Source organism: Podarcis filfolensis (assembly GCF_964270895.1).
Source record: "Podarcis filfolensis genome assembly, chromosome: 1".
NCBI lineage: Eukaryota > Metazoa > Chordata > Lepidosauria > Squamata > Lacertidae > Podarcis > Podarcis filfolensis.
The window spans coordinates 128,206,569-128,233,554 of NC_139604.1; the positions used below are offsets into that span (position 1 = coordinate 128,206,569).

The window sequence follows — 26,986 nt, forward strand, 5'->3', positions numbered from 1 at the left end:
CACAAACACATAGGCTGGGAACCTTCAAGGGCGACCCCCAAGAGGCATCACCAGGGACAAAAAACCTGGCTAGACACCACCACCACCCCAGCAGCAATGAGAGAGAGCACCAAGCTGTTTGGATAGCAAGCGTGGAAGGTTTGAGCACAGCCTCTCCCAACTTGGCACATTAAAATATCTTACATTAAAAAGACCAGAAAGCAGAGCATTGCAAAGGGGCTGGTTCCCTCTTGGGCTGCTCCGATGTTCCTTAGGGGTCTGTTGTGCCAGTCTCTGCACCCCCCCCCCATTTTTTTGCAATCACAAGAGGCACTAGCTGTGGAGGCAGGCAGCTCTGCTGGTGTCCTTGTTGCATTAGCAGGTGAGGTTGTCACTTGTGACTTGCAGGATTCCCCATTCTCGTCACAGCTGACCTGTTTCAGTGCTTATCAACCCCCCCACCGCCCTACAAAAATCATTAACCTTTTGCATCCCCCTTCCATGGATGATGAGGCTATCCATGGCTGCTAGCTACAATGGCTCTATGTCCCCATGCCACCGCTGGAGGCAGTATGACTCTAAAGGCCAGCTGCTGGGAATTGCAGGTGTGCAGTGTGCTGTTGCAATCAGGTCTTGCTTGCAAGCTTCCTGTGGCCCTCCGTCTGGCAGCCGTAAGAATCAAGTGCTGGCCTCTTGGCCTCAAACAGCAGGGCTCTCACAATATTCAGCACACTTAGGAGAAAAGCAGAAGCCCCAGCTGTGCCCCCTGAACATTTGGGGGTTGTATTTAAAAAGAAGGTGGCGGATCTGTATTTCGGCCAGGTGAGCCTAGGTGAGTGGGGCTGTGGTTCAGGTGAAAGCTGGGACTCCAAAGCCCATGATCCATTCTGCCAGTGCCGTGGCGCCAAGGACACAGCTGGCGGAGAAGTTATTTCCATGTGTTCCCCAGAGGCCTTAACTGAACTGTTTGCCCTACTCTGTGTGAAACTGTTACAAATACAAAGACCCTCTATGTATATATCATTTTTTGTAAGTGTGATGTTACCTTATTTCGCGAGAGAAGAAATAAAGCAGGTGCTTGGGGGTCCTGCCCCCCCCGGCAAAGGAGCACAAAGTATTTCCTTTCAACAGGGAGTAGGGAACATTTTCCATCCTGGGGGCCACTTTCCTCTCTGGAAAAGATTTTGGGGGCTAAATATACCAGTGGTCGATGGAAGCGATGGAAGCAAAAGTAGGTGAAACAATGTGATTATTTGTGCAGTAAGCTAGTATACACTAGCTAGTATACACTAGCGGGTGGCGTTGTGGTCTAAACCACTGAGCGTTTTGGGCTTGCTGGTCAGTGGTTCGAATCCCCGTGACGGGGTGAGCTTCTGTTGCTCTGTCCCAGCTCCTGCCAACCTAGCAGTTCAAAAGCATACCAGCGTGAGTAGATAATTAGGTACTGTTGTGGCGGGAAGGTAAACAGTGTTTCCGTGCACTCTAGTTTCCGTCACGGTGTCCCATTGCGCCAGAAGCGGTTTAGTCCTGCTGGCCACATGACCTGGAAAGCTGCCTGTGGACAAACGCTTGGCTCCCTTAGCCTGAAGTGAGATGAGCACTGCAACCCCATGGTCGCCTTTGACTGGACTTAACCGTCCAGGGGTCCTTTACCTTTACACTTTTACTATCAGAATGTTCTTCCTAATATTTAGTTGGAATCTCCTTGCTATCTGAAGCCTTTGGTTCAGGTCCTACCCTCTGGAGCAGCAGAAAACAAGCTTGCTCCATCCTCCATATGACAACTCTTCAGATATTTGAAGATGGCTTTCATATGTTGACAAGCTGGATCATGTGCAGAGGAGGGCAACCAAGATGATTAAGTGCCTGGAAACTAAGCCTTACCAGGAGCGCTTGAAGGAGCTGGGTATGTTTAGCCAGGAAAAGAGGAGACTGAGAGGAGATATGAGAGCCACCTTCAAATATCTCAAGGGCTATCACATGGAGGAGGGAGCATGCTTGTTTTCTCCTGCTCTAGAGGCTAGGACTCAAACCAATGGCTTCAAGTTACAAGAAAGGAGATTCCAATTAAGAAAAACTTTCTGACAGTAACAACTGTTTGATGGTGGAACAGTCTCCCTCGGAAGGTGATGGACTCTCCTTCCTTGGAGCCTTTGAAGCAGAGCTTGGATGGCCACCTGTCATGGATGCTTTAGCTGAGATTCCTGCATTGCAGGGGGTTGGACTAGATGGCCCTTGGTGATTTTATGATCACCTCTCAGAGATATCGTCTTCTCCATGCTAAACATAACTAACTTTGAAGGCTTGGTTTCCAGACCCTTGATCATCTTGGTCGCTCTTCTCTGCACATGTTCCAGCTTGTCAATATCTTTCTTAAGCTGTGGTGCCCAGAACTGGACACAGTATTCCAGGTGTGGTCTGACCAAGGCGGAATAAAGTGGTACTATTACCGTATTTTTTGCTCTATAAGACGCACCAGACCACAAGACGCACCTAGTTTTTGGAGGAGGAAAACAAGAAAAAAAATATTCTGAATCTCAGAAGCCAGAACAGCAAGCGGGATCGCTGCACAGTGAAAGCAGCAATTCATCTTGCTGTTATAGCTCCTGGGATAGCTGTTAAGCCTGCATTTGCTCCATAAGACGCACACACATTTCCCCTTACTTTTTAGGAGGGAAAAAGTGAGTCTTATAGAGCAAAAAATATGGTACTTCCCCTGATCAGGGTACTAGACTTCAGTTTATGAAGCCTAGAATAGCATTAGCTTTTCTTTTTATTTTTTGCTGCTACGACACACTGTTGACTTATATCTGCACCACCATTGCTACCATGGGGAAAAGCAGCATTCAAGCAGCAAATTTGTATTCATAACACAAATACAAAATGCACCATAAATTGGAAGATCAGATTTATACATTAACATGGCTGGATCAGTTATCATGGAAAGCCCTTGTGAGTTTGAAGCAGGCACCTACCTAAACACCTGATGCCTGCCTGGTGCTCACTATTAAGGACGCGTTTTGGAAGATGATGATGGTACATTATTATTTACACCCTGCCCATTTGACTGGGTTGCCCCAGCCACTCTGGGCGACTTCCAACATAATATAAAAACACAGCTAAACATCAAGCATTAAAAACTTCCTAATACAGGGCTGCCTTAAGATATCTTCAGAATGTTGTACAGTGGTACCTCAGGTTAAGTACTCAATTCGTTCCGGAGGTCCGTTCTTAACCTGAAACTGTTCTTAACCTGAAGCACCACTTTAGCTAATGGGGCCTCCTGCTGCCGCTGTGCCGCCGCTGCATGATTTCTGTTCTCATCCTGAAGCAAAGTTCTTGACCTGAGGTACTATTTCTGGGTTAGCAGAGTCTGTAATCTGAAGCGTATGTAACCCAAGGTACCACTGTATAGTTATTTATCACCTTGACATGTGATGGGAGGGCATTCCACAGGGAGAGCACCGCTGCTGAGAAGGCCCTCTGCCTGTGTAACTTCACTTCTTGCAATGAGGGAACCGCCAGAAGGCCCTCGGAGCTGGACCACTGTTCATGCAGTGTTGGCTACAACACAAAGCTTTTGCTCCTTTATTTTTTGCAGGAGTTTCCCAAATGTTTTTGGGTGCCTGACCACCAAAGATCTATTAAAGTGTCTTTTTTAAAAACAAACAAACCACCAGCTGCCGAAAATTTGTTGGTCTTTCCTCTGTTTGCCATTTTTGTCCCATACAGTAATTCTCATACTATTAACTGCCTTAGGATAACATGTGAAGTCAACCACCTGCCTGTTTTGAGTAACTTGCTCTGCTTCCAAGAATCGTAAGAAGTTGCCTTTTAGCTCAATACTGTCTGCACTGACTGGCAGCAACCGCCCAAGGTTTCCGGAAGGAGCTCTACCTGGAGATGCCAAGGTTTGAACCTGCAGCTGTCTGCATGCAAAACCTAAAGCAGACGCCCTAAGCACTGAGCCACAACATTTCTCATAGAAAACAAAAAAATGCTACTTCCACTCACAGCCACTTTGCCACTGTCTAAATTTACTTTGGGGTGGTGTGTTGTATTGTTGTTTTGCATATGTTAATCTGTAAAGTGAGACCCACACTGATTTGTTAGCTATTTGTTCAGTATTATTAAAAGGACTCTGATATAGCAACTGCCAGAAAGATGCGAGCAGCACAGGTGAAGATGCCGAAGGAAGGAGACTTTGAACCAGTAGATGGAGCTGCTGCTTTTCACTCCATGCAGTAGGAGGAATCTCTGCGCAATCTCGATTAAATTAGTCTCTTTTAAAAAGAAAGGAAGAAAATAAAGCCGGTGGTCAAGGAATCTTCCCAAGCTCTGCAACCAACACGGAGGATTCTCCCGAGAAATTAAAGGAAGTTGTGGAGGAAATCCTCTCCTATTTTAATGTACACCTTCTTCTGAGTCTGCGCTTGGGAGAAACACAATAATTCTCCTGGAAGGGCCCTGGGGATGCAGATTTGGCAGGGGCTGCGTATGATGAATTTATGGCCATACAGGTTAGATCGTGGCTGCTTGCAAAGCCAAAGAGAAAATAAAACCCATTCCCAAGCCCAATGGCTTCTAATGCCACCGTAGCTGATAGATGGATTGCTCTGCCCACCTGTCAAATTTGGCCCATAGGGCAAGTGAGAGGAAAATCTTTCTCTCCAAGCAGATCCAGTTGCCCTGCAGCAAACAAGAGTGAGTTACCTGGACCAATGGCAGGGCACGGAAGTTTCCTGTGTTCCCAGGGATCGAGTCATCTGATGTGCCCGCATGTGACCACTCAAAAGGAGGAGGAAATTGTTCCTGGCTCATTGACATGGACTCCAGAGTGAAATGCAGCCCCAAAGCATGGGAGAAGGTGGCCAACTGACCTACGAAATAAGTCAGCCCAGCTGGCTCTTGCAACAGCAGTTTGTGCAGGGATCACACGTCCTGTAAACCGGCAACATCACTGCCCCCCCCAGCAAATATAGGTTCCCGTGAGAAGATCTAGGGGCTGAATCAAATTAGCAGCCCTCGCAGTGTGACTGTGTGCAGGGTCACAGAGGGGCGGAAGGGAAAATAAAGAAGACATCTTCAACTGGTTAGCTTTACAATGCAAGGACTAAACAGCTTCTGGCGGAAGACATAAAAATCTGATCAGGCTGCAGCTGGGAGAAGACGTCACCTAAGCCTGTTGCAAGCTTTCCAGGAGTACTTTAGAAAGCTCCCATTGTAGGCAGGTTTTGCCTGCCTGAAACCATCTGCGGCTGTCCTAAAACGTGCAGGGCAGTTTCACACAGGTTCTCTTTCATGGGCAATTCATCTTCAGCAGCAGCTGAGCCTCTGGGTCTGGATGCACCATTTTGTTGAGCCCTCGTGATGTGGCCACATACAAGCACAGGTGGTTAAGAATGCAAGCTGCATATTCAGATTTTTGGGGGGTTGTCAACATGGCATCTGTGGGCACCAGTGGCTCCGCCAATACCTCCTGTGGCATCTGTGAAAAGGTCTCAGGTGTCAGGCTTCGGGGAATCGGTTTCCTCCCCTGTGGCCATAAATGAGCAGATCAACTGAAAGGAATTCTTACCAGTTGGTTTCTTTAATAAACACAGCAAAGGGCAAAATAAAGCGTCAACCCAGAATGGCGGTGCTACCAATTAAGGCTCACCCCCCCGGCCCTATTAATCTACGTCACTCCTACGTCTTGGAATCTGAGCTTCTTTCTGTTCTGAGACTTTCTGAGCTCTCTGTGACTTTGGAGAAGGGGGGTGAATGCTATCCAGAGATTGTGAATCTTTTAACTCTCTCTCTTCCAGTGTTTCTTCTGCTGGCTGTTCCCCATCCAGTATTTCCCAGCTTCTGCCTTCTGAACTATGCCCCTCTGCAAACCGCTGTTCAAAATCTATACTGTCCTCCTGCTCCTGGGAAGAATCAGGATCAGGATCAGGATCAGGATCAGGGGGAGGCTCCCGCCATTCCTCAGTGCAGCCCTCCTCAGCACGGTCCCTGACATCAGGTAACAATCCCCTCGTAATTTCACAGTGCGTGAGAGACTGTTTGCTGTTCCAGCAAACATGGAGGCCCTCCTGCCATACCATCATGGCAGACATAGTACTTTCGCAAACCTCCAACTTTGCCCATTGGTTCCTCACAGGTTGGCAACTCACACTTTACATCCTCACTTATTTTCCCCACACAACAGTGATCACTGTGTAAAATACTTGGTGGCGGGTGGCATTGTTTGTGGAACGCCCTCAAGGTATGGCTGAGAGGCAACGCATTTTCTTTTCAGTGCTGACTCGCGGTGTACCAATTTGCCCAGCCATTTGTGGGCTGCTAGTTTACACAGCATAATGTTGGATGACTCAGCTTAAATGCTGGGCAGATGGATCCAGATTGGGCTGGAGGGTAGTTATGATTAGTTCACCTGTGGTATATTGATGTATCATCTGCTCCTGTTTATATTTGTGTGTGTGTGTGTGTGTGAGATCCATCGTGGGACTGGCAATCATAGAGCTGGAAGGGACTTTGAGGGTGATCTAATCCAAAGCCCTGAAGTACAGGAATCTCAACCAAAGCATCCATGACCGATGAGCATCCACAAGCATTTTACCTTTGTAAGGGAAGGATGGTCACACACGTGCACTGAAGACGTGTCGGGAATGAGCCAGCAGTAAATCAAATGAAGTGGAGTTAACTCTCTATTAGAAGAAGCAGAGTCTGCATAGGAGTGGCAGTCCTCATGAGAACAACCATTCTTCTTCTTGCCCCTATGAAGCAGCTGTGGAGACTGAAGGTCCCCACCTTCCCACAACTGTCTAAGTCCTCTCCTCCTCAAGGCTTTCCCCACGCAATCTGAGACTGCATCTGCATGAAATTAACTTATCCTCCGCTCTTTTCATGCCTCTTCTGGATCTGGGAGTCGGAGGAAGGGAGCTTGTTGCAGCAGGAGGTGGAGACACTCGTGCCTCTTCACCAGCCTACCTCATCTCTGCCACTCTCCTTTCTAGCCTCTGCTTCTGGACTGCTCTCTGCCACAGACTCTCCCAGCTCACTAAGACCTGTTACCTCTTCAGCTTCTGGCACCTCCTCTTCCTAGTCTTCTCTCTCTTCTCCCTCTGACCACTCATCATTGTCCCATCACTACTTCCCTGGCTCTGAACCTTCTTCCCTTGGGGGTTCCCCGTTCCTCCCACCATTCTTCTGTGTCCATTCCATGACACTTGGACTAAATGGTCCCAAATGCTTCTTTCCACATCAGATCAATCATGGGATTCTGCTTTATCTCCTTACTTCTCACTGACCACTGGGAATTTTCTCAGACACGCTCTTCTCTAGAACGGCAGGGGCAGAGCCTGTGGCCCTCCAGATGTTCTCATGACCCCTGTCCATTGGCCAGGCCGCCTGGGGCTGTTGGGAGTTGTAGTTCAACAACATCTATTCCCCAAGTTTGACCAAACTGCGGGAGGCAGTGGAAGACAGGAGTGCTGGCGTGCTCTGGTCCAGGGGGTCACGAAGAGCCGGACACGACTAAACAACAACAATTATAAATTTTAACCATACACTCCAGAAATAAGCCTCCACGCACATATTGTTATGTACACTCTTTATTGCATATTGCCGTCTTCTTCTTTTTTTTAAGAAAAATGTACAGTCTCATAACATACACAGCATTTCCTGCTAGCTAAAAAACATCCTTGCACCTAGGAATCACTAAACGGTTTGCTACCACTAAGCTACATTAGTATACTTCAGTTTACAAACTATCACTTTTTTGTCTCTTTTCTTTTTTTGGCATGAATTGGAAAAAAAAAATTTAGAATGACACACCCAGGAGAGAGACACAAGAGAGGAAATAAAACGAAAAACAAGAACACAAGAGTGGCTATGTCCACCAGCACCAGTCTACATGTAAGTTTGCAACAAATGGCACATGGAATTTTCATCTGCACGCAGATGGTTTAGGAAATGAGAACTCGAGAGGAAATGGCAAGTGTAGCCCAACAAGCAAGGCTTGTTGCAAAGCAAGAATGGTTTTGGAAGCACAAGGAAAGATTTCCCACCGGTGCTCTTGCTTCCCCCGATCTGCAATCAGTTCAGCGTGGATCCCTGGAAATCCCGGAAGATCCAGCAACCCAGGCTGCGTAACAGACACAAACTCACCTTTCAATGTTTTGTACAGCGCAGACAAGAGTCCGTCAAGATCCAGCTGAAAGGGTGGCTTTTAATGCAATAAACGCCAGAGGACTTCACAGTCCCAACTTTGCAACAGGTCATTGTGATGGATTCAACTACTAAGCCCAGGTCTACTCTGAGTGTAAATGGGAACGTGGTGCTAGCAGCTGCAACCGCTATGGGCGAGCTTTCAAAACCAATGCCAAGATTGACACAGCTTCCTTTAGGGCACTGACTTTGTCCTCAGCTGGACTGAACAGGCTTGGGACGCAACAGTCACTTTGCATGCCCCATTCCTGCGGCCACATCCCCAGTGACCTCGCTTCCAGTGGGACGGCGAAACGGCTTGTGTAATGGTGGAGGCACTTGGCAAAATTGCTTCCTTGCACTTTCCTTTCGACTGAGCCGGACCCAACTGAACTCCCTCCCAAAGAAAGCTTGCATGAGGCAATTCTTATTCCAACCAGAAGTTTGAGGTTCAGCTACAGAAAGCCGTTTTGCAGCATGTAGGCGGGGGGCACAGTTGCAGACTGCACAAAGCGCCCCCTCTCCCGTGGGAGAAGTGGGGAATGCTGCGTTTTCCAGCATTTGACGCACTTATGGATGAGCCCACTGGGAGAATCAGAAATAGTAGATTGGGGGCCTTGATTCTCATAATGCAACAAACAACTGCAGGATGTCTCAAATTCATCATGGTGGTCTGTGCTGGGACAAATAGCTGTTGCTTAAAGGTGTTCCACACAACCTGCTTCCTCCAATGAAATATCATGTTGTCCTAGAGGTTAAAAAAAAAAGCAGTGGCATAGCGCAGGGAGCCCCCACAGGGGCGGTTGCTCCAGGCACAAAATTTCAACCCCCGGTGCTGCCTCAATGCAACTGTGTGCTTTTGTCACAGGGCTCGGCTTCTTCATGCAAACCAGGAAGTGACCTCTCCAGATAATGGAACAACTCTTCTTTTCTTATCTCTGTGGCTGGGTGACGTGGATGCCATTGGGCAGCTGAATGCGCAAGCGCACTCCATCCTTTTCCTGCCCTCCCACCCCCTCCGTGTGGCCCCAGGCACTGGCAACCCACGCTACGCCACTGCAAAAAAGGCACCTTCCTTTCCCCAGGACTTATCCTGCAGATCAAGAACCTGATGAATTTTTAGATGCCCCTCTAAATCTGTTAGGCTGCAGGGCAGATCCCTCGACCAGACTGAACCTCGTGAGCGACGGCACCCTTTCTGCGCTTTTCTATTCCAAAGCACGCTGCATTGTTTTTCTCTTCTCCCCCCCCAATCTCAAATCATTTTAACGCAACCTTTTGACCAGTCTGAACTCTCTCCCACCCTCCATTTTGAAAGTCAACTCCCTAACAATACCATATCCGACCAAATTTTCTCCCAGCTACAAATAAAAATATATATAAAATAGAGGCACTTTAGTTTAAGTAACAGTAATGAACAACTTGGTTTTTATTTTACTTTTCGAGCAAAGTGCTGCCTTTGCACGCCTCGCACTCTGCAGAACTCCAGAGTATCAGGCGTTTGCATTCTTACCGTTGACAAGCTACTTGAAGAGCCATCAGTACACGTGGGTCCTTCGAAAAAGTTGCGATGAAGAAAAACTAAATCGTAAGAACAAGGGGGAAAGAGGCAAGGGATCACCCTTATACTCACGCACACACAGAGAGCTCTTTCGCAGCTCTCGCTGGTGTGATCTTCACAGCTTTCGTGTTGCTTCGGGATTTGGGGATCCCGGGCAACAGGAACTGCATTTTGTACAAACTCGTTTCTATATAAATCCACACATTTGCTGTACAGTACACAACTGGGGGAAGGGGCGGGGCAGAGAACGTCCCCCCGTCCCCCCTTCAGTTAACATCCTTTACAATAGCAAAGCAAAACAAATCAATTAAAAACCTATTTCAAACAGCATCAGCTATCTAGTGCAACAGAAAAAAACACAACTCAAAACCTCCACAGGAAAGAAGTGAAAACAACAACAACAATGGCAACATCAACAACACACAAAAATCCCCGTTCGGTTTTGGATCACGATGTGGATGGTATAAAAATCACTTAAGAGAAAAACCCGCAAATAAATAAAAGCAAAAAAGAAAGAAAGTAACAGTCCTCTATATTCTCTATAATTTAAGGATATTAAGCCACGCTATAAGATTGGCCTTTTTTTTTAAACTTTTCTAATTTTTTAAATATTTTGTATTACTGTTTTGTTTTTTAAATTATTAATTACTCCCTGAGCAATCTGGGTTTAAGGAGATTTCGGATTGACAATTTGACAAATTTCTTACAAATCTGCAAGGAGAAAAACACTATGAACAGCAAAGCCCGTTTGCAAGAAACAAGAATTTTCGCGGCCTTTTTCCTGCTACCCTTGCGCTATGCATTAGGTCCCTAACATCTCCCAGACCCCTTCTTTGCAGAAACTCCCTACTAACCTCTTTCGAGGGAAAGGGAAACCCTGGAGCAACGCCCCCGGCAAGCATGGCTGCCCTTCCCAGATCCATGCTCATCATTCTGGCACAGATCTGTAAACAGAGGCAGCCTTAAGAGGGCAGTCTGTCTGATGGGGAAAGGAGTAGGGGGGCAGGCTGCATAATGGAAAGCCCAGCTATGAATACTTGAGAGTTCATTAGCCAACCTTTGCCATGCACAGGAAAGGCTCTTCTGGATATGGGCCAAAGTTTGCACATTATGCCCAAGGCGCTCCTGGAGTTATCCTGCATCGGCCGGGTGCGTTACAGCGAAACTGGCCTGAACGGAGCCAATTCTGAGTGACGTTTACAGAGAATACAGTTTGTCCTGTCGGGACGGGGAATGGGAAACGGACGATAATGAATACACAGACGCTTTCTTCTGTTAAAACGAAAAGTTAAGAAGAGACCCAGCCCCCTCCCCGTAATCCCCACCCCCACCCCACCAACTGGTCTCAGGCAAAAAACCCCCACACACGAGTGAATTCTACATCGGTGTTGTTACAGCAATGAGAAGATCCTTTGGGTCGCCTTCAGCTGGTTCCCTAAAGGCTCCCAAAGAGAGAGGTGCGTCTCGTTCAAAAGGAACAGAAGCACGATTGCCCCCCCCCAAAAAAATGGGGGTTTCGGAACACAAAGGAGCTGGCACAATGGCCACGAGGGATGTTCAAGTTCTGAGTGAAAACAGAAACAAAAAATAATAATCTCGGCTTCCCCCCAACAATGCTACGTTCATACTGAACAAGAGCAGTTTCTAATGGACGTCTCCTGCCACCTGCAGCCTCAATGGGAGCAGGTTCCCGAGGCTGGCCTGTCCATGTCAAAATGCCCTTGTGCTAACGTAGCACAATAGCAGCACTTCTTTCCCACTCTTAACTCCAAGCTGTTTCCCCCCACCCCAACTTTATATCAAAATAAAAGGACCCCCCAGAACGGACCCAAGTGGTATCGCCCACCAGCCTCTCTCATTTCCGTGGTTTTGAGGGGGATGTTTTCGCCTCCCCCTCTCTTTCTCTCTTGATCACCGACACTTGTGCTTAGACAGCATGAAAGCTACTTTTTGCGACAACGCTGGCCCCCCCACACCTCCCACAACTGATAGAAAAGGGAGAAGTCATCCAGGCAGCGGTGCCTGTGCATGTTGACGCCCGCGCTCGCGCATGCACACAGTTCTGAATCCCAGCCGCACCACCAGACTCTTTGGGCGCAGCGCACCTGCGCTCATGCTCCCACTGAAAACATTCATGCACAGGCAGGACGAGATGAGGGAGGGAGGGCCACTGATGGGCTGGCAAGGCAGAAGGTAAAAAGACCTGGGGTCCTCCAAGACGATTGTTGGTTGGTTTAGAGTTTTCTTCTGAAATATCTATATACATATATAGATATATGTATATATATATATACACGGCGCTCAGAAGTTGAGTTTTGTGACCGGTCTCTCGCGGCTGCCATCCGCCAGCTGGTTGGTGATGCGCTTGCGGTTGCGCTTGAGTTTGGACAGGTCTTTGTCAAAGACTTCACCGGACCGCAAGGCCGAGACGAGGTCGTCAAACTCCCCGCCCTCCTCGCTGTTTTCTTTCGCCTTCCTCGCCTTGCGCTCCCTCTCTCGCTGCTCTTTGAGCTAACGGGAAGGGAAAAAGGAAGGGTTAATGGGCAGGGAATTGGCACACCCTACAAGCAGCACGCTATAACTTAAAACACTGCAAAAGCGATAAACCGAAACCGACAGATTCTCCATCCTTGAGCTCAGTGTGCCCTGTGTCTGCATCACCTTCTGATATATTTTTAAGCCCACATGAAATTTGTCCATGTGCATTTGTGTTAATGTATGCATTCCCCACAGGAGGCGGGTGGCGCTGTGGGTTAAACCACAGAACCTAGGACTTGCCGATCAGAAGGTCAGCGGTTCAAATCCCCGCAACGGGGTGAGCTCCCATTGCTCTGTCCCAGCTCCTGCCCACCTAGCAGTTTGAAAGCACGTCAAAGTGCAAGTAGATAAATAGGTACCGCTCCAGCGGGAAGGTAAACGGCATTTCTGTGCGCTGCTCTGGTTCGCCAGAAGCGGCTTAGTCATGCTGGCCACATGACCCGGAAGCTGTACGCCAGCTCCCTCGGCCAATAAAGTGAGATGAGTGCCACAACCCCAGAGTCACAACTGGACCTAACGGTCAGGGGTCCCTTTACCTTTACCTATGCATTCCCCCAATAATTTTTATTGGTCTTCATTTTTGCACACAATTTTTCTTGCAATTTCTCTACCCCTCATATCCCAAGACAGACGCATGGGAACTTAACACCCCAACAACTAGATGCACCGACAGCTTGACTTGCATAGCTTGCGTCGTTTGCAAAGCAGCTGTCTGAAATGGAGTCAAAACCACAGGTGCATCGAGCCACCTGGGCCCCCCCTTCAGCTATGGGCTGTCAAGGACATGCGATGGAATCCCACCCTACACGATTATCCCCACCTGGGCTTCCATGCGCGCCCGTCGCTCCTCTTCCTCCTTCCTTTTCCTCATGTTCTCATTCTCCTGTTTGGCTTCGGTCACAGCCTGCAGGAACTGGTCAAAGATCCCGAAGAACTCGTCCGGTTGCGTTTTGCCAGCGTCTTCCCCAAAATGCTTCACTGCCTTGGCAAACTAGAGAAAGAAAATACGCATGTTGTTTTCTTTGTGGGGACTCACTCAAAGAGAGCCTCTTTGGTCTAAATCAGTCGCTGATTCAGGAAGGAGATTTTCTCTGCATGCATCAACCTGTTTTGTATTCTTCTTGGCCATGAAGATCCCCAACTGGCCATGAAGATCACTGAGTGACCTCAACCCCCTCATCTTCCCTCAGCCTAACCTGGATCACAGGGTTGTTGTGTTGGGTGGGGGGGTGAGGTTGTGAAGAATCACACAAGCTGACTTTAGCTCCTTGGAGGGAAATTTGGGGTGTGTGTAAAAATATAATAACTAAAGAAGGAAGCCAAAACTATTTGGCAACTACAACTAATCTAGGCAGGTGACTGGGAGAGGCTGCTGGAAGCATGTAACACCAGTCCTGAAAGACCTACATTGGCTCTCAGTACGTTCAAGCACAATTCAAAGTGCTGATGTTGACCTTTAAAGCCCTAAATGGCCTTGGCCCAGTATAACTTCAGTATAGCGTCTCCACCCCCATTGTTCATCCCTGACACTGAGGTCCAGCTCTGAGGGCCTTTTGTCAGTTCCCTCCCTGTGAGAAGTGAGGTTACGGGGAATCAGGCAGAGGGCCTTCTCAGTGGTGGCACCCGCCCTATGAAATGCCCTCCCATCAGATGTCAAGAATGTATATGCTGGAAGCTGCCCAGAGTGGCTGGGGTAACCCAATCAGATGGGCAGGGTGCAATGCAATGAAATACAAATAATTCCAAAATCGAAACACATTTGTTTCCTAATTTCACCAGGTCCCAAACAACCAGTGTTAGGTCAGACTTTGGCCAGTTCAGCTCATGATGCAAGTCCTTAATCCCTTACATATCTGGAGAGTACAAGCCAAGGCCTTGCTCTGCTTTGCCGCATTACACCATTCCTTGCCCCCAAATCCGAATTCTGGTGGCTAGAGGTAGACCCCAGGCCTCGCCAAACTTCCCTTTCCAAAGGTCTGTTCTGCCTCCCCTGTCGGAACAGCTTCTGCCATTCTGAAGACATCAAGGAAGTCACACCTCTGCTTTCAATTAATGCCCTTTATCCTCTACCTCCTCTTTTTTTCATTATTAGTTTTATTAACTCAGGAGCAATAAAACCAACGGCGAACAACACTGCAGCAGAGGTGATAATAAAACTCGAAAGCACAACAGGGAGAGGGGCAAACTCGCATTTCCAACTTCTCTTTGAAGGTTTGCGCTTGTATTTTATTTATCGTTGCCACATGCTTCAGCATTAGAACCAAATGTGCTATTGAATCTTTTGGAAAGGAGGTGTTCCTCCCCTCCCTTTTTTTCAAAAACGAAACTTTGCCCATCCAAAAGCACGAAATTTGTGCTATCTACAGAACTGCGCAAAGCAGATAAAATTTGCAAGCCAAAGCAACGCTCATGCAAGACGTGTGTAGCAATGTCAAGGGTTTGTAAAATAAAGAAACACAAACAGATCCCAAGGGGCTTCTTGGTGGTCCTTTAGGGTCACTGGCTTTAGATGGTTTTAAAAAAAGAATGAGAGAATTAGTTGTGGACATCCAAAAAACGAATTCTGGGAACTGTAGTTTGTTAAGGGTGCTGAGAGCTGCTAGGAGACCCCTTTCCCTGTCACACAGCTACAATTCACAGAGTTCCCTGAGAAGAGGGATTGGTTGTTAAACCACTCTGGGAACTGTAGGTCTGCGATGGAACTTGGGAGTTCAAGGTTCCGGTTTAGTCACCCATTCAATGGGTTGCCTCAGGCAAGCCACATTCCCTCAGTCTCAGTTATCCAGCTGTAAAATGGGAATATGCAACCATGACCCAAACCACAGACTGCCATGCCTAGCCCTGAGTTGGTGACAGGCACTGTGTCCTCGGAGGATGAACCAGACACTCCACAAGCCGAGGACCTTGGGGCAAATGAGCAGGCAGGGTCTCCTGGAACCAGCGCTGAGGATCCCCAACTCCTGCTTAAGAAGCCTTGGAACAGTCAAGAGGAGGAGATGAAAAGCGTCCTCAAGAATGCCAGCACCTAAAGGCTCAGGCTGACATGTAGCAACATAACATGAATCTATGGACGCAGAGTAGTGGCATGGCTCTTTCTAAAAAAATGTAGTGTAAACACTGACAACTGGGAAACACTGGCCTGCGAGCGCTGCAATTGGAGAAAAGCCTTTACCGAAGGTGTCATGGGCTTTGAAGACGCTTGAATTAGACGGTTTATCAGAAAGAATAAATCAAAACAGGAATTTGTTTCAAAATGGGAGGTTTTCAAAGAATATTTGTTAAATAAATATAGTAGTTTAAATTCTGTTGCAGCATTCGAGGAACTTCAGTAATAGTTGCAAGGTAGATATAAGAAATTAGATTTATTAAGAATAAGTTTAAATATGATAAAAGTGTGTATTGGCAATAAGTAATATGAATTTGAAATATGGAATAGACGGGAGGTTGGGTCTTTAGTGTTAAGACCAATAGATGTTTTATTGTTTGCTAAGAAAATTATGTGTCTATGGTTATTCTTGTGTGTAATTTGGTATTTGTGGTTTTTTTCTTTTTTCTTGTTGTATCAATAAAAAACTTTATTTAAAAAAAAAGAAAAAAAAGAAGACACTCGAACTCAGGACGCGAGGGAGAAACGTGCTAGGAGGAAGGCACGCTTGGCAAATCCACACCGTGATCAACTCCCGCCTGGAAACCAATGTCCCCACTGTGGAAGGATGTGTGGATCCAGAATTGGCCTCCACAGTCACTTATGGACTCATAGTTAAAACCGTGTTTATGGAAGACAATCTTACTCGGCTACGAGTGATCGCCAAAGAAGAAGAAGAAAAGAAATCTGGTAAGCCAGATAATATAAGGCCTCCTTGAGCCTTCCAGTGGCTCTCTGTCCTTGCTCCTCATTCTAGTTACTCCTCTTTGCGGCTATCCCAGACTTTGGATTGTTTCATAACTTCGCTTCTGGGTCACATTTTGGACTTAGACTGATTCTATGTGCTTGACCTTGGCTTGTTTGGACTGACGCAACTGTAGCCCTGCCAATGTTGGCAACTGCCTTTGGTGAGGGTCTTATATCTCCTGGAACTGAGGATGAAGGTCCTATCCCTACAAAGCAGAGAGGTTTGGAGTGCCAGGAGCTCCAGAGGTTTCACTTTCTTACCAGTTCTTTGGCCTCTGCCAGGAGATCTTCCACATCTGAGAAGCTAAAGCTGGCCAGCGTGATGAACTGGCTGACGACGGAAACAAACTTGTCTTCCGGGTGGGATGGCTGAGATTTCTGGTATGCCAGTTCCTTTGGAGACAGAGAGAGAGAGAGAGAGAGAGAGAGAGAGAGAAATTAATTTTGGTTATTGGGAGTTCAAGGAGAGGAACCATGGCAGTCACCCACCCAGGTGTTGGCTGGGATCCACAAAGACCTGAACGGCAGAAACCCAATGCTCAACACACGCTCACCCAGCATGAGAGAGCTGCTTCCGTGTGGCACTACCTCATGCATTTAAGGTACATGTGTTGAGTACTGCAACCACATGGGCGTAGGGATTATTGTGTGGATCACAGGAACACAGAAAGCTGCCCTATAGTGAGCCAGACACATCCTTAGCCCTACCTGGAGATGCTCGGGATGGAACTTTCTGCATGCCAAGCAGATATCCTACCTTGAGCTGCCACCCTTGGCTCTATCCAACCCAAGAATTATCCTCCCTCCCAGTTAGGTATCAGCTGGGCACACCCTCCATCCTTGGAGGTTTTTCAGCAGAGGTTGGGTGGCTACCTGTCATGGATGCTTCAGCTAAGATTCCTGCATTGTGTGTGTGTGTGTGTGGACTAGAGGACCCTTTTGGTCCCTTCCAACTCTACAATTCTACGATTAAACTGTTTTTCATGCTATATTTTATATTGCTGCGACCTGCTCTTAAGACCTTCCTGATGACTGGCGAGTTATAATGACCCAGATTATATTTGAGGGAATTTGTGTGTGCAACCTACAACCTTATCTCTTATCCACAGTTTCCCCCCCCCATTCATTTATATTCCACTTTTCATTATCAAATAAGTTTACATTTACATTGTTGTTTTTTAAAAACCAATATAACATAAAAAAGAAAGAATAGCTTTGCAAAGAACAAAAACAGCAGTAGAAAATGAACATACAAACTATAACAATAATAATAATTATACACACACAAGCAAACACAACCACAGCAGCATATAACAAGATCGGTCAGGCTGAGTCTAAGAATATTAAGCCCCATCAGCAAAAACTCTTCTAAAAACGCGAAGACTTCCAAGCATACAGTATCAGGTCTTCTCCAGCACAGCTGGCCGGGGTTCTAACGGAAGCTGTGATCCAGAACATATGCAGGGAACCAGGTTGGCAAAAACTGGCAGGAAGGTAGACATCTGCACCAGCTGTGCCTATCCCCAAACAAACTTCCTTTTAAAAAAATGCTTATAATTAAAGAGACAAAGGCAAGCGACTCAGGTCCTTAAGAGTTCTATAAAACCATAACGAGCAGTAATGAGCTGCAGGCCAGGAAGGAGGAGAAGGAGAACGGCCTCTGGGAAGGGAGATAAAAGCAGCTCCAGTCGCCTTCGCCTCCTTCCTCCCTTAAGGATGGGTGCTTAAAAAAAGCAGGGGGACCATTAAGTGGGTGAACAATACTTACTGTCTCCACAGCCCTCAGCCCACTTCGCAAGGTGCCAATTTCTTTCTCCAGCTCAGTCATGCTGCCAGAAATAAAGGAAGCCAGTTACGTTTCCAGAAACACAGCTCCAAAGCCGGCTGCATGTCTCCCATTGAAAAGCAACAACAAATAAAATACCGTATTTTGCGCTCTATAGGACGCACTTTTTCCCCTCCAAAAATGAAGGGGAAATGTGTGTGCGTCCTATAGGGCAAATGCAGGCTTTCGCTGAAGCCTGCAGAGTGAGAGGGGAGACCCCGCCGCCAGCCCCGCAAGCTCCGGGGACAGCTGGGAGGCGCAGCGCGTCTCCCCGCTGTCCCTGGACCTGGTCTGAAGGCGGGCGGCGGGGAGAAGAGCGCTTCTCCCCGCTGCCTGCCCCGCAAGCTCCGGGGACAGTGGGGAGGTGCAGCGTGTCTCCCCGCTGTCCCCGGACCTGGTCTGAGGGCGGGCGGCAGGGAGAAGAGCGCTTCTCCCCGCTGCCTGCCCCGCAAGCTCCAGGGACAGCTGGGTGGCGCAGCGCGTCTCTCCGCTGTCCCCGGACCTGATCTCAAGGCGGGCGGCGGGGAGAAGAGCGCTTCTCCCCGCTGCCGGCACCACAAGCGCCTGGGGGGGAAATAAAATTTTTTTCCTTTATTTCCCCCCAAAAAAACTTGATGCGTCCTATGGAGCGAAAAATACGGTACATAGTTTGCATTTCCTCCTGCTTTTGGGTTATGCTCTTGCCTGCAGCAAACTTTGCATCAGCATCTCCTCTAAAAACTGGTGCCAGAATTTGGCTCCCACCCCTTTCCCCTCCGCATGCCTCTTTCCTTTTGTGCCCTGTCTTTTAGACTTCAAGCTTCCAAGGGACTGACTTGTTTTTTAATTGATCGTACATAACCATAACTTTATCAACAAAAAGATCATCTGTTTGCCTGCCTCATCTGTTCATCCGTCCGCCAATTTCAAATACATTGCAAAAGCAAACTGGGACTAATAACTTCCACTTAAAAGGCTTGCTTAAAAACAAGGATAAGATCTTCAATAGGTACCAAAAAGATGCTAGAGAAGGCATTTGTCTGACATGCAAACAAATAAATAATTTCGGGCGATGTGTGTTAAGATTCAAAGTGGCCGTAAAGGTAAAGGTAAAGGTAAAGGGACCCCTGACCAGTCGTGGCCGACTCTGGGGTTGCGGTGCTCATCCCGCTTTATTGGCCAAGGGAGCCGGCGTACAGCTTCCGGGTCATGTGGCCAGCATGACTAAGCCGCTTCTGGCGAACCAGAGCAGCGCACGGAAACGCTGTTTACCTTCCCGCCAGAGTGGTACCTATTTATCTACTTGCACTCTTGACGTGCTTTTGAACTGCTAGGTTGGCAGGAGCAGGGACCAAGAAACGGGAGCTCACCCTGTCACAGGGATTTGAACCGCCGACCTTCTGATCAGCAAGTCCTAGGCTCTGTGGTTTAACCCACAGCGCCACCCGCGTCCCATAAAGTGGCTGTAGCAATGTGCATTATGTAAAATTCAAATTTTCATATTGACAAGCCTGTGAGTTATGACATTCACGCCCTGCAAAAGAGCAGACTGAGAGGAGATAGGATATCCATCTTCAAATATCTCAAGGGCTGTCAAATGGAAGAGGGAACAAGCTTGTTTTGTCCTGCTCTGGATGGTAGGACTCGAACCCATGGCTTCAAGTCGCAAGGAAGGAGATTCTGACTCAGCATCAGGAAATGTCCAGGCCCCCCACAACAGAGTGAGCAGAATGTCCCCCCAAACGCCACAGGGCTGGCTCGCCACATTTCGAATCAAATGGAGTAACACATGTTGCAGCCGAGGAGCGTGTCAGGATCCCCATTGCACCACTAAACCCAGGGTGGAAATTCTGAATCTGCAGCACTGGCGCCGAACATCTCCTGCATTGCAGGAAATAGGCCTGCAGGCCTTGGACCCAGACAGACTGCCTCCGCTCACCTTTTGCACAAACAATCAAGCTCAAAACTGGCGCCTGGCTTTCGACTCCCGCAAACTACAGGTGCATTTATTTTAGAGTCGATCATTGTGCTCTCCTGCTCCACTTGTTGCAGGGCCTCCCTATAAACCCAATAAAGACCTGTTGGCTTCTCCTTAATTCACTTCAAACTCCTTTACGAGGCTGCCTGCGCATACCAATTAATGGTGAAATCCCTCAAAGCGTGTTGATTAAAACCAGCAAGGAAGAAAGTGAAGAGAGGGAGAGAGCAAGTATCTGATTTAAAAACCAAATACCCCATCTTTGCAACCACGGATTTCTTGAACATGAGTGCGCGCTAATTGGCTGACAATTAAACCACCCTGGCTTGCAGCTAAATAAAGCCAGTGGTTTTTTGGGGTGTGTGCGTGTTTCTGGCAGCTGCTGCTGGGTGTTCACTTCTATCTGGGTGGGTGCAGTGGGGCTCCCCCATCAGCAGGCTCTCCTTCTTGGTGGAGGCACACCTTGGCCTCATCCAAACTCTCTTCAGCCTGGGGAGAACCCTCCCAGCAATGTCCTCATTTCGCTTTGCTTAGGGCTCAGCTCTCGATAGTAAAGGTAAAGGGACCCCTGACCATTAGGTCCAGTCGTGGCCGACTCTGGGGTTGCGGCGCTCATCTCGCTTTACTGGCCAAGGGAGCCGGCGTACAGCTTCCGGGTCATGTGGCCAGCATGACTAAGCCGCTTCTGGCGAACCAAAGCAGCGCACGGAAACGCCGTTTACCTTCCCGCCGGAGCGGTACCTATTTATCTACTTGCACCTTGACGTGCTTTCGAACTGCTAGGTTGGCAGGAGCAGGGACTGAGCAATGGGAGCTCACCCCGTCGTGGGGATTCGAACTGCCGACCTTCTGATCGACAAGTCCTAGGCTCTGTGGTTTAACCCACAGCGCCACCCGCGTCCCTCAGCTCTCCATAGAAACATGCTAAAAATCATGAACACAGTTGGCCTCCCGCAATCCCAGGCGTTGACCCAATCGTACGACACTCACTTTACTTTGGCAGCCTGGGGGACATCCTTCAGTTCTTCGTGCAGGTTGAGGACTTTGGGGTACTTCTTTTCTACGATGGTGATGAGATAATGCAGCAGGGTAATGTTCCTACAACACAAGAAGGGCAGTGATGGATATATATGGATGCAACAAAGGTTTGGGGCTCCTGTATTCAGCTGCAAAAATTGCCTCTATTTGTGAAGGATAGAATTGTTTTGGAGGAAGCAACAGGATTCTGAAAAGTTACTGTGAAAAGGGGTTCGTCGCACAGGGCAAGCCACCTGCACAGTACAGGAACGGGGGTGCAAGAGAAAGGTCTTCTGGGAAACAGACTTTTACTAGGTGCAACAGCAAGACAGGCAGTCATAACAAATAGCAGTGCCACTGCTGGGTGCTGCGCAGTTGTAGTTTTATCCATGATACGGCCTTCTTGGTGGTGGCTCCCCATTTGTGGAATGTCCTCCATGGTGTGTTGTATTTTTATTAATTTTCAGGAGAAATCCAAAGCATTCCTGTTTACCCAAGCATTTGCTGGCCGAAGGATAAGAACAATTTTATTATTTACACCCCGCCCATCCAACTGGGTTGCCCCAGTCACTCTGAGCAGCTTAATAGCCCAGTAGGTTTCTTCCATCTCAAAAAACTTAATAAAACATTAAACATTAAAAAACTTCCCTATGCGGGGCTACCTTCAGATGTCTTCTAATTTTCCCTGGCACCCTTAAAATTATTCACTATCAGGATATTTGATTGTTTTACAACTTTTTAGATGCTGAACTATTTTAGGATATGAACTTAATAAACAGCTAAATAGCCGGGCTCCAGACATCAGACACATCGCCTTGAATGAGGGTGCCTGACATAATAATGGTGGGGTGAGAATTCATTTGCAAAGCAACCGTTGCGTTATGATAACCCTTTAGCTGATAAAGGTCCTGAACACTTGGCAGCAAGGTAGAAGCAGGCAAAGTTTAGGTGACATGAAGGGTTTCGATGTAAACCTGGGCTGAATCTCAAAAAGTGTTTCTGCAGCTGTTCCTTGTGGGCACTGAGTAAAGGTAAAGGGACCCCTGACCATTAGGTCCAGTCACGGACGACTCTGGGGTTGCGGCACTCATCTTGCTTTATTGGCTGAGGGAGCCGGCGTACAGCTTTCGGGTCATGTGGCCAGCATGACTAAGCCGCTTCTGGCAAACCAGAGCAGCGCACGAAAACGCTGTTTACCTTCCCGCCGGAGCGGTACCTATTTATCTACTTGCACTTTGACGTGCTTTCGAACTGCTAGGTTGGCAGGAGCAGGGACCGAGCAACGGGAGCTCACCCCGTCACGGGGATTCGAACTGCCAACTTTCTGATCGGCAAGTCCCAGGCTCTGTGGTTTAACCCACAGCACCACCTGCGTCCCCTTGTGGGCACTGAGTACAATCCCACAAAAATAGATTCTTCCTGCATCTCATTCTCACAGAAAGGAACTGGACTCACGCTCTCGAGGCAGAAGCGGCTTGGGCTTACTTGTCAATGCTGGATTTGGTGTCCGCAATCTTGTTGAGGCTGGCGATTTTGAACCCGTACGCATTTCCCCGCTGGCCTTTGTTCATGTAGTTCCCAAAGGCCAAAACCACCTCCAGCAGCTGCTTCAGGCTTTTGCTCTGGAATGTCTCTGTGGAAGCAGTGCGGATTGCTGCAAAGGGGAAAAGATTTTGTCAGTAATATTATTATCATCGTCATTATCGTTGATTTATGAATCCCACACAGTCGCCCCAAGAAGGCGTGCAGCAGAAAACAGTTCAGAACACAACCAGCAGCTATGCAGTATGCTTTCCATTATGTTTTTGTTATGCTTTTTATAATTGATGTTCTGTAATGTATTTTTAATGTTGTACACCACCCTGGGATCTTTTGATAAATGGTGGTATATGAATTGAATGAATGAATGATATTTAAAAAACCCATGGCACATACCCTTTCATCTAGCTGGGAAAGCCTGCTGGATTGAAGATGCATTTAATTTTATCTGGAAAGTGCAGCTAACAGGTACCTGCCATATTTTGTGCATGAAGACTTTTCTTTGAGCAAGTGGTGTGTACCGTGTCGGAATAAGACTTCCTGCACTGCCATTAGAAAATAACTTAATCCTTCATATACTGTAGAAGTCTTTCGTATGTTCATGGAAGGAAGGAGAGTTCAGGGAGCAGGGTAACAGTAATTGTACTGGAATGTGATCTTTATCCCTGCATCTCTATCATTTTGTTGAAAATATATATTTTTTTAAAGTTAATTTTTCTGCTTTGTTTAGGAAGATCCGAGCCGGAACACCCAAGGATTTAAAAAGCACCTTTTCCCCTTATAACACAAGACTTACCTTCCACTTTAGGCTTAACTTCAGCAACTCGCTCAGCAAACTTCTTTTTAAAATACAAGGACTGCAGCCTTTGCTGGTAATGGTTTATCCTGCAAGAGACGGAAAGAACAAACCTCGAGTTGGCAACTAGTAAAAGATCTGGCGAGAAAGGGCTGTGTCTCGGATTGATATATATATATAGCTGTGGCTAGTAGCTCAAAACAAAGGTCAACAAAGGTCCGTATAGTTAAAGCCATGGTTTTCCCAGTAGTGATGTATGGAAGTGAGAGCTGGACCATAAAGAAGGCTGATCACCGAAGAATGGATGCTTTTGAATTCTGGTGCTGGAGGAGACTCTGGAGAGTCCCATGGACGGCAAGAAGATCAAACCTATCCATTCTGAAGGAAATCAGCCCTGAATGCTCACTGGAAGGACAGATCATGAAGCCGAGGCTCCAATACTTTGGCACCTCATGAGAAGAGAAGACTCCCTGGAAAAGACCCTGATGTTGGGAAAGATGGAGGGCACAAGGAGAAGGGGACGACAGAGGACGAGATGGTTGGACAGTGTTCTCGAAGCTACCAGCATGAGTTTAACCAAACTGTGGGAGGCAGTGGAAGACAGGAGTGCCTGGCGTGCTGTGGTCCAGGGGGGTCACAAAGAGCCGGACACGACTAAATGACTAAATAACAACAACAAAGTAGCTCAAAATAGGTTTTGAAATCTGATGACTTGCAGAGGGTACAGGGTTTGTCCTCAAAGGACGTGAAACCACTCCCAAAGGCTGCAAGGGTCAACACTGTTTCCTTAAGACAGGCACAGCTAGGGCTCGTCCCATGGAAGGAAGGTAACCAGAAATGCAAGGTGGTCAGGCACAAGACCAGCCCAGTTGCAGGTAGTTCCAAAGGTGCAACGGGTACCACAGAGGTATACTGTGTGTATGACAACTGTATGTTTACTTTACTTACTGCTGCGTTAGCCTATGCAGCTTCAGTTACCTGAAATGGGGGAGGATGTTAGTATTTCATGCCTCTGATGTTGCAGATGAGATTGGTGTAAATCACATGCCTGTCTGGGAAGAGTGTGGGAATGGAAGACAGTCTTATCTCTTCCGCTGTATGTACTATGTACTGTACTTTTGCTTTTACTTCTGCCTGTTCTTCTCTCGGAGCTGGAGAGAGAAGACGCTATGACTCCTTTGTCGCTACGTAGTGTGTAAATATATACGTAGATTAGCTCTATGATGTCTCACGCTTCTTGCTGTGTTATGCTAGAAGATTAGCGTGCACATATCATTTGACAGCATCTTAAAAACCTAGACATCTTAAAAAGTGGAGACATCACCTTGCCAACAAAGGTCCGTATAGTAAAAGCTATGGTTTTCCCAGTAGTGATGTATGGAAGTGAGAGCTGAACCATAAAGAAAGCTGATCGCCGAAGAATTGATGCTTTTGAATTCTGGTGCTGGAGGAGACTCTTGAGAGTCCCATGGACTGCAAGAAGATCAAACCTATCCATTCTGAAGGAAATCAGCTCACTGGAAGGACAGATTGTGAAGCTGAGGCTCTAATACTTTGCCACCTCATGAGAAGAGAAGACTCCCTGGAAAAGACCCTGATGTTGGGAAAGATGGAGGGCACAAGGAGAAGAGGACGACAGAGGACGAGATGGTGGGACAGTGTTCTCAAAGGTACCAGCATGAGTTTGACCAAACTGTAGGAGGCAGTGGAAGACAGGAGTGCCTGGCGTGCTCTGGTCCAGGGGGTCACGAAGAGTCGGACCCGACTAAACGACTAAACAACAACAATCATTTGATGTATGTCGCTGAAGCGCACTGGAGAAGAAGGGAAATGCCTTTCCAGAGCTGGCCATACCGGAGGATGCTCGGAGTTCGGGGGCTGTAGAAGGGGCACCCCAGGGCGTTTTCCCAACATGACAGTGCCTGCTGATGTCTGGATTGGCAAAGCCAACCATTTGCAGAAAACATCTCCATGCCCTTGACCGAGCACAACTTTCAATGGTGTTTACTGCAAGGATCCCTGAGCTTTCCTAGGAGCTAAAACCACCACCCAGACTCGGTTGTTACACTGGCTACAGGTCTGGAGACCAAAGTGTGTATCAACCCAACCTTATATTGCCTGGGACACTTTTAGATAAAGATCTGCCATTTTTGCCAGACCTTTAAGAGTCCAGTGGGTTAAGTCATATGTACTGGCATTGCTAATTATGTAACGCAGAGATCGCCAACCTTTTCGGCCCGGAAGCTCTTTGCGCAGAGGCTGGGCACCATGCTGCTGGGGTCACCACAACCGCGCTAGAGAATGGAGCACCAGAGGCAGGGACCTCCAAATTGTAGCTGCTGAAATTTGAGAGCCCAAGTTCCGCCACTGCTTTGCACCTCTTCCATTGAGAGTGTGTGCCCAGCCTTGGCATCCAATGGAATATGGGAATGTTTAAGGGGAGGGGGTGTTCAGTCTAGGAGTGACATAGCCAGTGCAAATGGGAACTGAGCAGGAAGAACAAACAGTGCCTCGTGCGTTGTGGATTTCTGAGGGGACATTTGCTGGGACCTTATACGGGTGCCATATGAGGTCCTAGTGGCCGCAATGTCACCCACAGGAACCATCTTGGCGACTCCTGATTGCAATTCACAATAATTATTGTTATTTTTTTCCAGTTATTGCCTGTTATGTTTTTGCAAACCGCCCTGAGAAGGGGCCGCGGTCTGCCATGGCCCAGAGGGCAACTGCGTTTTCCTGCCGAAAATCACCTGCTCATTTCAAAGAGGAACCTGTCTGCCTTCGCCATTCGGTCCAGTTCGTGCTTGTGCTCCTCCAGCAGGTCGATGTCAGCTTTCTCCGGAACAAATTTTAGAAGCTGAGAAAGGGGAGTTCGGGGGTGGGGTTAGAGAGAGAGATAACACTTTAAAACACACTTGCACCTCTCCTGTGTGGTCAGCATCTTTCTCGAGTGGGACAGACAAAGGGCAGCTGTGAAACTGGACCAAGGTCCTCTAACATGGCCTTTGCCAATCTGGTGTCCTCCAGACGTTTTGTACTACAACTCCGATCATCCTGTGGGTAACCTTGTAGGAGACTTGCCCTCATCTGTACCCAGTTAACCCATTACGGAATGGCTGTTTGCAGAGAGGGCCATTCCTACTTAACCTGAAGGGGAGGCCCCCACCCAGGGCCGGATTAAGGTTTGATGAGGCCCTAAGCTACTGAAGGTAAAGGGGCCCTTATATGTCCAGCTGTCCTTTGTCAACAACAAATTGCCGCTCTTTTTTTTTGCGTTGAATATATGCTATATGGCAATTTATGGACCTAATAGGTATCTAAAGCCATTTGCACATGAAGAATGTAGGCACCCCATATGTAGAAATGAGCAAACCAGTGATATTTGAGGGAGCAGGCTAGCAGGCGGGGCCCATGACTTATATCATAGTAGCCTACACAAAACAAAACACACTTGCTGTATGTAGGTTTCATTTTATTTGTTTTTTATCTTATATTTTGGAAATGTGCATCCAGGTTTTTTTTCTTTAATTTTTTTGGGGGGCCCACAAGAGAGTGGGGGGCCTAAGCTATAGCTTGTTTAGCTTATATGTAAATATGGCACTGCCCCCAACCTGCACTTTAGAAGTGAGTAACATTAAAAACAAGCAAACCCGTGTTTGCACATTTACAAGGATTCTCCCAACTTCCCA

General features: G+C 47.6%; 1 protein-coding gene across 3 annotated transcripts in view; it reads right to left on the bottom strand.

The window, feature by feature from the left end:
- Positions 1 to 7,561: 7,561 nt before the first annotated feature.
- DAAM1 (dishevelled associated activator of morphogenesis 1) overlaps positions 7,562 to 26,986 on the bottom strand; it is a 182,905-nt gene continuing 163,480 nt past the window's right edge. For 2 of the 3 annotated variants that reach the window (XM_083611705.1, XM_083611704.1), the window contains 8 exons: positions 26,048 to 26,154; positions 23,298 to 23,386; positions 22,448 to 22,616; positions 20,936 to 21,043; positions 17,932 to 17,992; positions 16,425 to 16,556; positions 13,092 to 13,262; positions 7,562 to 12,244 (listed from right to left, as the gene is read on the bottom strand). In XM_083611705.1, the coding sequence (XP_083467831.1) occupies positions 12,035 to 12,244; positions 13,092 to 13,262; positions 16,425 to 16,556; positions 17,932 to 17,992; positions 20,936 to 21,043; positions 22,448 to 22,616; positions 23,298 to 23,386; positions 26,048 to 26,154 (1,047 nt within the window). In that variant the 3' untranslated portion in view covers positions 7,562 to 12,034. The remainder of the gene's footprint in view (positions 12,245 to 13,091; positions 13,263 to 16,424; positions 16,557 to 17,931; positions 17,993 to 20,935; positions 21,044 to 22,447; positions 22,617 to 23,297; positions 23,387 to 26,047; positions 26,155 to 26,986) is intronic. The other variant, XR_014547560.1, reaches the window with a different exon arrangement.